Source organism: Myotis lucifugus, unplaced genomic scaffold (assembly GCF_000147115.1).
Source record: "Myotis lucifugus unplaced genomic scaffold, Myoluc2.0 scaffold_3, whole genome shotgun sequence".
NCBI lineage: Eukaryota > Metazoa > Chordata > Mammalia > Chiroptera > Vespertilionidae > Myotis > Myotis lucifugus.
The window spans coordinates 12,043,038-12,056,182 of NW_005871051.1; the positions used below are offsets into that span (position 1 = coordinate 12,043,038).

The window sequence follows — 13,145 nt, forward strand, 5'->3', positions numbered from 1 at the left end:
TCATAGTGTAATTGCTGAGCCTTTGCTTGCTCACCGAATCACAGCTGGTCCTGATGAAAACACAGAGGGTCCACTTTCAGGTTCCAGCCTCTGTGTGTACCAACAGTGTCGTAGATGGCTCTGAAGCAAGTTGACGTTTTCAGGGCCACTGAGAAAGTTACAACTGCATTGCTTGGTTATAAATCAACCACACAATGTCTATAAATTAATATAACAAAATAAATAAACTAAAATATGTGCTAAAAACCAGGCCTCAGACTGTCTTAAAATTTCTGATGTAAGTAAAGATACTGTGACTAGAAGAGCATAGCATGAATCAGCATCATAGAAAAACCAGAGCACTGCAATAGTTAGAAATGCTGGATAGGATGGTACAACCATAGAGTCACATTTACTAGATCACTTTTGTTTAAATAATAAGTGGCATGAGCCTGATATATTGTCTGTGAGGCAGTGACCCAACATTCAGGCAAGGAAGTACTCACTGGGAAAAATGACAGAATCGTCTCAATGGATGACAAAAGTTTTTAAGTTTTTATCGACATATCAATCAAACAATGATCATAGACTTAGACATTGGCAAGACAGCAAGAGTGATTAAAACAGTGTTATGTAATTTAAATAAGCATTTAATATACATTATTTCATTTAATTGTCACAGCACATTAAAATATGAATGCCACTTTTATTCCCCTTAGCATGAGGAATCTGAAGGTCAGAGAGATTGTCACTTACTGACCCCCCGCTGGCCTGGTCACCCCCAACTGCCCCCTAGTGCTGGCCTGGTCACCCCCAACTGCCCCCGCAGATGACCTGGTTGCCCCTAACTGCCCCCCCACCGGCCTGGTTGCCTCTTATTGCCCCCCCACCAGCATGGTCACCCCTTACTGCCACCCCTGCTGGCCTGGTTGCCCCACATAGCCTGCTGTTCAGTCATTGGTCGTCTCTCACTAACCCCCTGCCGGCCTTGTCACCCCACGCAGCCTGCCAGCCTGCTGTTCAGTCGTTACTGTTACTGTGATGGCATCCCGGACAATTTGCATATCCCTCTATTATTAGTATAGATTACTTAGGTGAAATGTAAGTAGATTAGCATGGTATTTTTTGTGTGTGTATTATCAAGTCGGTTTCTGTGGATGAGAGCAGGTCTCAGTTTGTTTCTTATACCTATTTGGCTCCTGTTTATCTTTCCACCAATATATTTCCCCAATACAAAGAAAAACTATTATTTCTTACAAGAATTCAATTTATCTATTGAAGTCTGCTTTGATACTGGTTTTTGAAGTTTTTAAAACAGACTCTACTTTTTAACCTGCAGATGTTTATCTATATAATGATGACCTGTTATCATCTGTTCCCTGGGTTATATCTTTAAATCCTTTATTTTATATCAGCCTAAAATTAATAACATTTATTAGATGTTATAAGATGAATTGTTTTTAAAAAGTTTCTTTTAATGTTTTTCTTCCAACCGATTTTTAGGCAGATCACGTAACAGATTATTCCCAAGTTGTCTTTCATTTTACTTAGGTGACTTGACTTTACAGCTATGTCCTGAGATGTTTTTGTATTACTGTCTCATGACCAGAATGACACTATTGATAAAAAAATAACCAGTTAATATTCAAATACTGGTTATAAGGTTCTCACAGACTGATCATTTTATTGACCAAGCCTTCCCCCTTTTTAATGAAACTTTTGTACTGACTAGGTAGGTATATATCATAGACCTTAAAGATCTAATGAAATACGTAGAAATGATATATAAGAGCTACTACTCACCGAATCACAGCTGGTCCTGATGAAAACGCAAAGGGTCCATTTTAAAAATCCAGCCTTGTACTGGTACATACCAACAATGTCTACACAACAGATGTTTAAAGATCTTTAAGACATCTGCTATGTAGAAAAGTAGTAGCTCTTATATATCATTTCCATGTATTTCATTCAAACTTTATCTTCTCAGGTTTTTCTGAATTGGTCTTATGTGCATTGATCCTGTTTAATCACAAATTCATATTTTGAGGCATCTTTGTTAGGTTTTAAATCATGGTATTTATGTAGATCAGCATAGAAACTTATTATAATGATACTTTTCTAAAAAACCGTAACAAAACTAAAAAACATATTTTAAGTTAAATCCAAAATGAATTCTCTCTTCTCTTTAAATTTGTTTTTCTAGGTACAAAAACATTACATTTTTTTCTGTCTATGTCAACAGCTTTTAAAAAATAAACTGCCATACCTATTACTTATTTTTCTTTCATTCTGTGTTTATTTTGCTTATACTACCAATTCCTTTTACTTTCTCCTTTTTCTTTTCCTTTTTATGGTTACAATATATGTATTTGTATTTTTTCTGCAATTTAATACATTTTATTGTACTTTTGGGGGAGAAAGACAAAGGAAATGAAATTCTAATTGACTGTATTACTTACTTTCCCTCTTTGCTACCTGTTTTGGACATTTCACCATTTTATTTTATTTTATTTTTTGCTCTTTATTACAGAGGAGGTGTCTGCAAGGATAGTTCAAGTAGTCACGGCTGAGGCTGTAGCAGTTCTGAAAGGCGAACAAGAGAAAGAAGCTCAACATAAAGATCAGCCTGCAGCCCTGCCTTTAGGTAAATGAGAAAACCTCAGACCAGGGGCTGTGTCTGCTGTTCCCTGGTCACAGATCAAGTCTTCATGTTCAAAGAGAGGCCATATCTCGTACTTCATTCATCAGAAACCTCTGTTGGGGTGCACTGGGACTACGGTATTTTCACCTTTCGCAACAAGGTCATTGCGGTATTTGAGTAGTCTTTAGGCTTGATAAGCTTATAGTTAGACTTTTCCCCTAAGTTATTTTTAATTTTTCATTTCTAGACCACATGAGATAATTACTATAAAAATAAAGCCAATGCACCTTTATCTCATCGCCCCCATTCATAAGGAAAATGCACTAATGCAGGGGTTGGCAAACTGCGGCTTGGCAAACCGCAACTTGCGAGCCACATGCGGCTCTTTGGCCCCTTGAGTGTGGCTCTTCCACAAAATACCGACTTCTGCACATTGGCCACGAAGTTTCAATCACACTGTACGTGCGCTCCCGCACGTGGTATTTTGTGAAAGAGCCACACTCAAGGGGCCAAAGAGTCGCATGTGGCTCGCAAGCCGCAGTTTGCCGACCACGGCACTAATGCTTTAATTATATATAATTGTTTCCCTTTTGTGGGTTTTGGTAAATGATTGTCTATATACTATAGTCTTCTTTTTGTTCTCCCTGAACCAGCTACATAAAACCTATGGCCAGAGCTTTGTTAGAATTCAATTCTTTGTGTCCCATGTAAGATACTGGTCTTCACTTGGTTCATTTAAGGACACTCAGATGGCATTTCTCTCTCCTTTGGTCACAAGTCAAATGCCTTTCAGGGCCAAACAAGTAATGTGATGGTGCTTGCCAACAAAACACTCTCAGCCATGGGCTTATGGCCCCTACTCTCCATAAATATAGATAGGTGATTGATAGATGATAGATAGATAGATAGATAGATAGATATGCTGAGACACAAGAAAGGAAACTTCTCAGGTTCAACTGGTAGGTTTATTTTATAAGTACATAGATGTAATCCATAGAAAGGTATGTTTTTTAAAGCCTAAAAATAGAACATAACCTTTTTTCCTCTTACAGTCTAATGTATCCTTAATATTTGATTTTCTGATCAGTGATTTCTCAATTGTCTATTAAAAATTAAGCAATCAAAAGTCCGCTTTCCCAGAATCATAATTTAAAATATTCTCATTAGTTACAATCAAATGTTCTTTATCTATTGTTTGTCTCCTAAAACTGAGAGGGAACGGTTATCTAAAACATTGACCTTTTTTGTCTGTGGTTCACTTCTGTTGCTTGAAATAAGAGAAACCCTCACCTTTTCCTTTTCAACCTGAAACCTTAAAGTATGCCATGGAAAGGTCCACAGGTCAAGGAGCCGAAGAGTCACCTGCCATCCCATTGCTGCCTCTGCTAACTGCTTTATGAAATAAAAATTTACATAATCTTTAGAGTAGATCTTACCACTGGCCTTGACTGATGAATATGTCCTTTTGAAATCACTTACCTTCATAAGAGTGGTCATAAAGTGTCTTGAGGAAACTTAGCGTTAACTGTAAATGAATTACAGCTTTCAGAACCTTTCTCTTTGGTCCTTCTTCATGTAAAATGCCAAGGACAGAAGATTACTCAGCTCCCACTGGAACATGTTTCTGTCTGAAGGTTGCCTCTGGCTATGACCACTTCATTTTTCTTTTCTGAAAGTACATGCAGATGATGGGTTTCGGTATTAGACTCAGCGGACAAAATGCCATTTAGAAAATACATTATCTAAAATAACTGTGAATAATCAAGGTAACATTGATCTAGAAGTTGAACAGTGTTACCTTGTTGAACAATAAAGAATTCTAATATTTTTTCAGTCCATCAAGCCAAATGTAAACTAAAATGCCTGCCCATGTGTGTTTGAATATATAGTAGATTAGGGCCAGGATGAAATATTTTATTAATTAAACAGGCAGACACAAATTAATGGGATTAATGATGGACCTTTAGCAGGTATCTATAATCCATTTTTATGGAGAAGACAAAATGATTACTTTTAAATATTAAATGCTCTTCTTTCTTTTTAGGTTTTCAAAAATGTGTGAATCAGGTAATGGAGCTAAAAATAAGTCAAGTGCAACTTACTATTGAGTCTTTCCTGGAATGTCATAGCAAGGACTTTTTATAGATGGAAGAACTGCCCACACATCTGCTGCCTAAAAGAATTAATTGTCGTATCTCATTTTTTCATTGTTTGATCTTTAGCAGCTGAAGAGACAGCTAATCTGCCTCCTTCTCCACCTCCATCACCAGCCTCAGAAAGAACTGTCGCCGTGGAGGAAGGTAAGGACTATGGGACTGTTTCAGGTTTATCTTTTGGTAAAGGGTAAATAAACATCAATCCATCAATCCATAAGCACTGGACTTTAGTATAAGCTAGTCTGTGACCCAGCTTGGGAGCTCTCTGTTTCAAATAGTCAAGAGGAAACAAAGACTTTAATAAACAAATGTATAATCATTTATCTACGTAAAATCAGAAGTGGAGGAATATGGTAAACAAAAAAGGAAAAAGATGCTTGATGAAGGAAATGATAACTTTGTGCTTAAGTTGCTAGAATAACTACAGAGAACCAGTTCACTTAATATAGAATGTTTTGACAATAATGATATAATTTTATCTTACAAGTGACTAGACAAAAAAATATATATTGATGAACTCAGCACTTCCTTATGGAAGTGTTGTTAGGAATTGTCTGTTTTGCTGAACATTGCCAAGGTCTTCCCCAGGACCTGGGCTGTTGCAAACTCTCAGTAAATGTTCATGAATAAATAAAGAAGTTAATGAGTGAAGCTGATGCAGAGAGCAATGAACTGGAAGCTGAGATCATGGCTTCTTTCCTGCTGAGACCTGTTATTGTCCATGAATCTATTTATGTAATTTATTCAACCTGAAAAGCCATGTCAGCTTTTGAATTCTCATTGATAAAAACAGAGGGATGCCTTTGAAGAATATTCATTCAGAATCTGAGATGAATGGCATCTTTTAAAAGCAAACTATTATTGGTTCTTAGGTCAGTTAACTTTTGTGTATTGTTTGAGTTATGGGAGAAAGCAAAGGAAAGCTACAGCTCAATTATTAATATAATTTAGTTTTCATATACTAAAATCAGAAATTTAATACTAATGCATTTTACTCATTTATTTCTTCATTTATTTTTCCTTTTGTTGTCCCTCTTAGAGATCATTTTATTATGTTAGAAATAGAAACATCACAAAGGACTCATTGTCTTTTTATAATTTGTAATTAGATTCAAATAAAATATTCTTTGATTTCCTCAGATTTTCCTAAATTACTAAACTACAAATGATTAATAAATATAATTTACTTTTGTCACAGATTTATAGACCAAAACTTTTTTGTTTCTTAAACTGAAGACTTTTTTCAAACTTACTGCCTGAAATATTGTTAAACAAACTAAATTACTTTAATAAATACAAGAAAATTTGGGGATTTTGATCAGTACATATAATTAGTTTCATAAAAGCCACTGATAATTAATTCTCTGAAAATGTGATTTGATCTTTTAATTCATAGATTTGAACGATTTTTTTGCCTTATGTTTATCCATTCATTGAGCAGATATTTATGGAGACCCTACAATGCATGCAGTTCTCTTCAAATTCTGGGTGTAGTGAACAGAACAGACATGATCCCCGTTTGTAGGAAGCACACTGTCTGATGGAAAGAACAGAAATCCAATAAATAAGCTGACACATAATTTTGAATTGGATTAGTACCAGGAAGGAAAAGAACAGGGACTTTTACAATGGAATAAGAGGAATCTTAGTTTATTGTATGGTAAGGGACAGTTAAGAAGCGGAGCCTAGAAGCTTGAATAAGTTTTGGTCAAGCAAAGGTGGAGGGAAGGGGCATTTTGGGCAGAGAGGCCAGGATATGCAAGGGCATTTAGGTGGGCAAGGGCATGATGTGTTCTAGGAACTGAAGGAGTTTCACGGCTAATGGTGAGTGAAAAGCAGGCAGAGTAGTGAAGAATTTGAGAGTAAGCAGCAGCCAACTGGGTTGAGGGGCCTGGATTTCACTCTGAATACAGTTATGATAGTACCTCCCTCAGGTAATTGAAAATGTTTCTGAGCCCCCTACTCACAGCCTTTCAGGTGTCAGAGAATCCTTTTAACCCAGAGAGGGGTATGGCTCCAAGTCTGCTGAGATCACATAATTAATCTTCTTACTCCCATATGGGAGTTGGAACAGAAAGGGGCCTAGGGTCTCCATCCATCTGGGGATTCACCTGGTGTGCCTTTCAAGTTGGGAAGGGTTATAATGAATATAATGAAATATAAATAAAATGTAGAATTGCATTTACATTTTAGTAACTTAGGTGTCACTATCCAGAGTATAACCCTCCCTTATATTTCAGTATTGCTTTCCCCAGGCTGTTTCAATATATACTAAGAAAATGTCAACTTACCACTTCCTATTGAAAGCAATTCAAAGATATTTTATTCTGAACATTTCCAAACATATTCTTATTAAACATTTTCAAAAAATATTGAGCTATACGAAGTCCTAATGATTTGCTTTAGGATAACCATTTTTGAGTTATATATATATTTTTAATTTTGTTTTATTGCTTAAAATATTACAAAGAGTAGTACATATGTCTCCTTTTTATTGAGTTATATTTTTAAAGTATGCATTTTACAAGCTTTACCTAATTAATTTAAAAGACCAAGTAGTATTCTCACTTTAAATATGTGAAAGATACATGGTTTGGACAATTAAACTATCCCCTCTCTTTTCTTTTTAACCACTCTTAAAGTATGTCTAAACACTTTTTAAAGTTTGTTTATCAGAAAATAAATTAGTGACAAGCCACAAGATAGGATTCAACTCTTCAAATTGTCAAACCAATTGGTTTTGTAAAGGCCCAGCCAAAATTCAGTTAATGTATTGCTCATAGCAGGTCCAGTGGAAATGGAACAAGTGAGGTTTTTGCTAGAGTTTTTTTAAACTTTTTGACGCACCCTCAAAACAACTGTAATCTAAGGGCACAGTGACTGCCACAGCCCAATCTCCTTTTACAAATGCAAGAACTCTTGGATTCAATTGAGTTCAATAATTTTGGAAAATATGCTTTTTATTAATTATCAAACATTTTAAATGCTGTTCTTTGCCAAAGGGGGATCATGAAACCTTCCACTAAAAATAATATGTTTGTTACTGTCATTTATGAGTATTTATTTATTATAATCAATGTAATATTAATAATTTCCAGAACATGTGCTTATTCTGGGAAACATTTAAAGGGATTTTGATGAAAAAATTAAACAACGGTCACACTTAGAAAGGAAACGCAGGTATAGTAAAATGAATACTAAGCTAGGTAGGATGTTTTCAAATTAATCTTTTTCTTTTTGGCCTAACCATAATGGTTGTTATTTGGAATTTGGAAGCCCGTGCGAGAACAATGGAATCATCAGAAAACAGAACCAGGAATCTTTCTGACCTCTTCGGTTTGCTGCAGAAGTCTAGGGTGATTTTTCCTATGTCAATGATGTGGCAATATTATAATTGCTAATCTGAAAGCTTTCCCGCCATATCATTCTGGGGCAGCAAACCCAATTGGCAAATGGAGGCGTCCTCAGTCAAAAGCTTGCAGAATGGGAAGGGCTTAGAAGTGACAGAGAACAATGCACCTGGGGCCAGCCACCTGCAGCCACTGGCTGTGGGGCAGAAGATGTGATGCCAAGACAGACTAAAACTACTGAGTCACAGAGACCCCGTGAGACTCAGTCTCTTATAAAAGTGACTTCTCATTTATTCCCAAGGGAGCTGACATACTAAGTTTGGGTTTAACATGGCAAACCTTATTTAACCCAATATAAATTTTCAAATGCTTTTCTTAAAAAATAGATTGTATGAAAGCAAATTAAGAAAAAATAGATCCCTCCACTGAAACCATTAGAAGTTTAGCGTTCTGAATAAGAGCCATGTAACACTACAGGTTCATAAGGCTACCCTGTTCTTTCAAATATCACAGTATTAAAATGAAATAGAATCTTTTGCGGCAAGGGAAGTGTCCCCAAAAGCATGTGAACTTATAATAAAAGAAGGCATTCAGTTCTGACCTTAAACAGCAAAATTAACTGTTATGAAGTGAGTTTACTCTTTCATAAATCTCTCAAGTCTAGCTTTGATGTCAGATGAAAGTAACCAGCAGAGGTCCATGGCCATCTGCCTGAGTGCACTGATAGATGCTAACATGTATGGAGTCCAGCATTGTGCTTGGCACACTCTCAGATATCCTCTCCTTTACTCCTCCTAGCAACCCACAGGGAGAGATAGTACTCACTCCCACTTCTTGCCCAGGATGTCATGGCCGGTGGATGGCTTATCCAGAATTCAAATCCAAATCCCATTCCCTCCAGCCACAGCCCCATTGCATCCCTAAAGCTGTTTCTCATCTAGGTTCTTAGTGTGGGACTATGAAAACAACCTGATTTTCCTTCAGAGGTGTTTTTTAAAAATTATTTGTTATAAACTATTGGACTAATTTCCTTTATTTTTTTCAAATTACTCTCAAATAAATAATTCATTTATTTATAATTATTATGTATCCCACCTCCATTAGGTATGAACCGAGAGCACCTGCCACACACAATTCCATAGCAAATGAGGATCTATTGTCTTCTGTCACTATCATTGGAACCACGTGCACTGTTTGCTGGTCATGGTCCTCTAAGCATCACATCCCTGACACACCTCTGGGACTTGTAAAGTAGATGGATATCAGGCTCCTGGGTCCTAAACAGAGACTTGGAGTACAGACAGCTCATAGTACCAGGAGAGAACTGGACTTGGCCAGATGTTCTTTATGAAGTTGCCTGGCTCAGGTCCAGACAAACACTACAGGGAAGCTACTTTTCCACGGCAGCCCTTACAGTTGTTGCTGCTTTTGTTGTTCTCTGACTAGAGTCAACGTTTTCAGAAAGACAATACTGTTCCTCTGAAATGTTAGAGATCTAAAGTAAGACTGGGTTGTTTTCACATGTTCACTTTCAAAAAGAGCAACAGCAACAAGAAAGAGGAGGTCAAAATCTTCAAAAGGCTTAAACCAATCCAAGGAGTAGTGTCTTATACTACCAGAACTCAGCTTTAAATTCTTTAGTTTTATACTGCAGTCTGCTCTACTCCCCAGAAAACAAATGTGAACAGCAGAGAGGTGAATATGACATTTTCACTTGTTGATCGGTCTTACAATGTGTTGAACATACTGGAAGTTTTAGAGGTAACGAGGGTATCTGGGGAGTTTACAGCCTCGGAGAGTCACTGGGGGAAATGTGAATGGGTGGGACACATGACAAGCCCAGGCCTCACGATTCAGCCAGTGTTGTAGAACAAGTTAGAGCCAATTATTTGCTCGGCTGAGAAATCGTGCCGAGTTAAACTAAGAATATCAGATGTAATTTTAGGCTTCTGCCATCCCATGATAGAATAAGCATCATGGATGAGAAAGTTCTGAGCACCCATCCAGAAACAACTTCCACAGGGCAGTCAGTAAATAATGTGTTCAAAAAGATTAGAAGTATTCTCTCCCCAAAACGTTATTTTAGTATCCTGATGATTTCAGACTTATTTCCAGTTGTCAGCACCTAGTTGCTGAAAATAAGTTACTGCCTTAAAAGTACAGTACCTTTTCAAATTAATGCTCTAATTCTGCATGCTTAAATTTAGGAATAGAAACCATACAGTTCTTATTGTTAAAAATTATGAAATTTTAAAATTATTCTCTATATAAGTCAATAAATAGTGATTAGCAAATTTAGTAATCTGACACACAGGTCTGAGATGCAGTGTCTACACCACATCCGAAGCCAAGTATTGTTCATTGTCATCATCCTTGAAGCTCATTAAAATATACATGAATCCACATGTGAAGCCGACCAATCTACCCCTGTATATCTAAGGAAATATATTTAAATAATGCATCTTTCTAAGCCAAGACACAGGAAAGGTCAGAGATGAGAGCAATTCCTTATCATTTAACTGAGAAATATGTAATGAGGAGGTTGAAATAGGAAAACAGCCAAGAGCCAGTAGTACAAATGAAACTGCATGGAGAAAAGTCTTGATGAATCTGAAGTCCTCCCTGTAGAAAGTCTCAGCTAATTATATCTCTGTTGAGCTTTCAGAAGAGAAATAAAGCACAAAAACAAGTTTAGAATATTAGGGGCTTTCTTAAAACCCTAAACTTTCAATGACATGCAAATGAGATGTTCAAAAGGATGCCTCTAGGACTTAGCATCCAAAGAGAAAACCATGCTGACTGCGCTTTTCTTAGCCAGGCAGGGAAGAAAAATAATGCATTGTAGATTTTTCTTAACAAGATTGAAATTAAACATTACTTTCTGGTTAAAATCGGAAACTAAAAATTAAATTTAACAAAAATGCTAACTATGTGAGCATCCCAGATAATTAAGGTTGTGCTTCAAACAGGACTATTTCCCCCCATCATCAAAAAGATCTTAACTACCTTCTTTTTTTTTACTTATAAATAAATTGATATAAACACAAGAGAAATTAATCTACTTGAAAGAATATCTTCCAAAGCATGCATTTGTTTTGTAATGCTTTGTGTCTATGCCAATGTTTCCGTGCTTATTCTGACTTGTTGGAGGGGAATGTATAGATAAGGTCTGTTATGCAGCAGGGTGTCAGTGCATTTGATTCATTAGATCAATTACAAGATTATTTGAGGGATAGTTTCGATTCAGTGGCTCCTGAAGCGTGAAACATTCACCGTCTCCCATCCCATCAGCTTGGTCTTGCTAATCCTTCTCCGCTGTGCTGCTTCCGTGGCCCTTTGTGTCCTTGTGCAGGTGTTGTCTGTCTGTCTGATCTCGTGTCTGTCTTGTCCAGTTCTCCCTGCAGTTTCTTCCTGTGTGTCTGTTTGTAGATGAAGGGGCTGAGGATCAAGTGGGTCCTCTCCACAGGTTCCCCAGCCACGAACCTGCCACCAGCGGGAAGAGGCGTAGACTCCTTGTCCCCTCCATCTCGGTGTCTGTGCCTGAGGATGACCCTTCCAATTCCGATGAGGAGTACTATGAGCATCCTTTGTTCAGCTCACAGTGGACTACCTCTAGTGTGCTCCCCAGTGTCCCCGCGCAGAGTGCAGAGGCCCACTTAGGCCAGGAGAAAGGTGAACCAAGCATGGTCCCCTTCTGCTCCTCCTCCCCAGCCCACGGCTTTGACTACATGCATTATATTAAGTGTGCTTTTATATGTGGGGTGGGAGGGACAGGAGCCTGTTTTTTCCATATGAAAGTGAAGTCCCTATATAGCTTATATCCATCCAAAGGCCTCAATAATTTATATAAAAGAAACCTTACTTGAGGCATGTGAGAACTTCCTTTTTCTGTATCGTTACTTCTAAAAAGGAAGCCAAAAAGTGGGGGGCAGAAAGGGAGGAATCCAAAAAGGTTTAATTAAAATATGACTGCCTTTTGCTCCTTGCAAATAAATCATTCGGGGAAGAATATATTCTTGTATGCAAACAAGAGAAGATGACCCTGAATATAATTTTTCTTCCTTGGATAGACAGACCAGTTATAAATAGCCATCTTTTTTAGTGCCTTGTTAATATGATAGTTTCTGTATAAGGCAGAATAAATGTTATGGAATAAATGTATTTCTCCACATCATTTAATTAACTGCAGAAACTACAGAGGCTCTTCCAGGTGACTAAATCTGGGCTCACATCAGTAGAACTAAAGTGAAGGAAAAGATCCACAGCCTTTGTCATTCCAGCTTTATGAAGATGGAAGACCCTAGTTTATAATTGGCTATGCCATGAGCAGTGAGCCGCAATGTGTCTCATTCTAACTAAGTTTTGTAAAGAAAAAATAATTAGAGCTAAAACATTTTCGTTTAGGTGAAGAGATTATTTTCAAATAGGCAAGAATACCTTGCTTAAGTGAAGAGTTTATGTTATACTAGAGACCCAGTGCATGAAATTCATGCACTGGGTGGGGGCGGGGGGTGCTCAGCCCAGCCTGTGCCCTCTCCTCGGGGAATGTCCGAATGATGGCTTAGGCCCGCTCCCCGCTGCGCTTGCCAGCCATGAGCCTGGCTTCTGGATGAGCGGTGCTCCCCCTGTGGAAGCACACTGAACACCAGGGCGCAGCTCCTGTGTTGAGCGTCTGCCCCCTGGTGGTCAGTGTGTGTCATAGCAACCGGTCATTCCACCATTCGGTCGATTTGCATATTAGCCTTTTATTATATAGGATGGGACAGTACTTAATGGGAGGTTAAATAGTTCCAAGGCAGTGGGGATAAGCTCACCGACTATGTTCCTGATAATAAACTTCTTCCAAGAGAAAGAAACAAAAAGCACCAATGACTCAGACATTCTGATGGAGAACTACAATCTCTACTCAGTGAAACTAAGTTCTTCTGATAGTGTAAATTAAGACAATTAATAAAACTATGTGAATTTTTGAATAAGGAACATGTGGAGTGGAAAACAAACATGATTTATACAAAATCA

General features: G+C 37.6%; 1 protein-coding gene across 6 annotated transcripts in view; it reads left to right on the forward strand.

Annotated features, from left to right (window-relative positions):
- The window catches only part of MAP2 (microtubule associated protein 2), a 234,166-nt gene that overhangs the window by 185,571 nt on the left and 35,450 nt on the right, over nucleotides 1–13,145 (forward strand). For all 6 annotated transcript variants that reach the window (XM_023760810.1, XM_023760821.1, XM_023760830.1 and 3 more), the window contains 2 exons: nucleotides 2,510–2,623; nucleotides 4,843–4,920. In XM_023760810.1, the coding sequence (XP_023616578.1) occupies nucleotides 2,510–2,623; nucleotides 4,843–4,920 (192 nt within the window). The remainder of the gene's footprint in view (nucleotides 1–2,509; nucleotides 2,624–4,842; nucleotides 4,921–13,145) is intronic.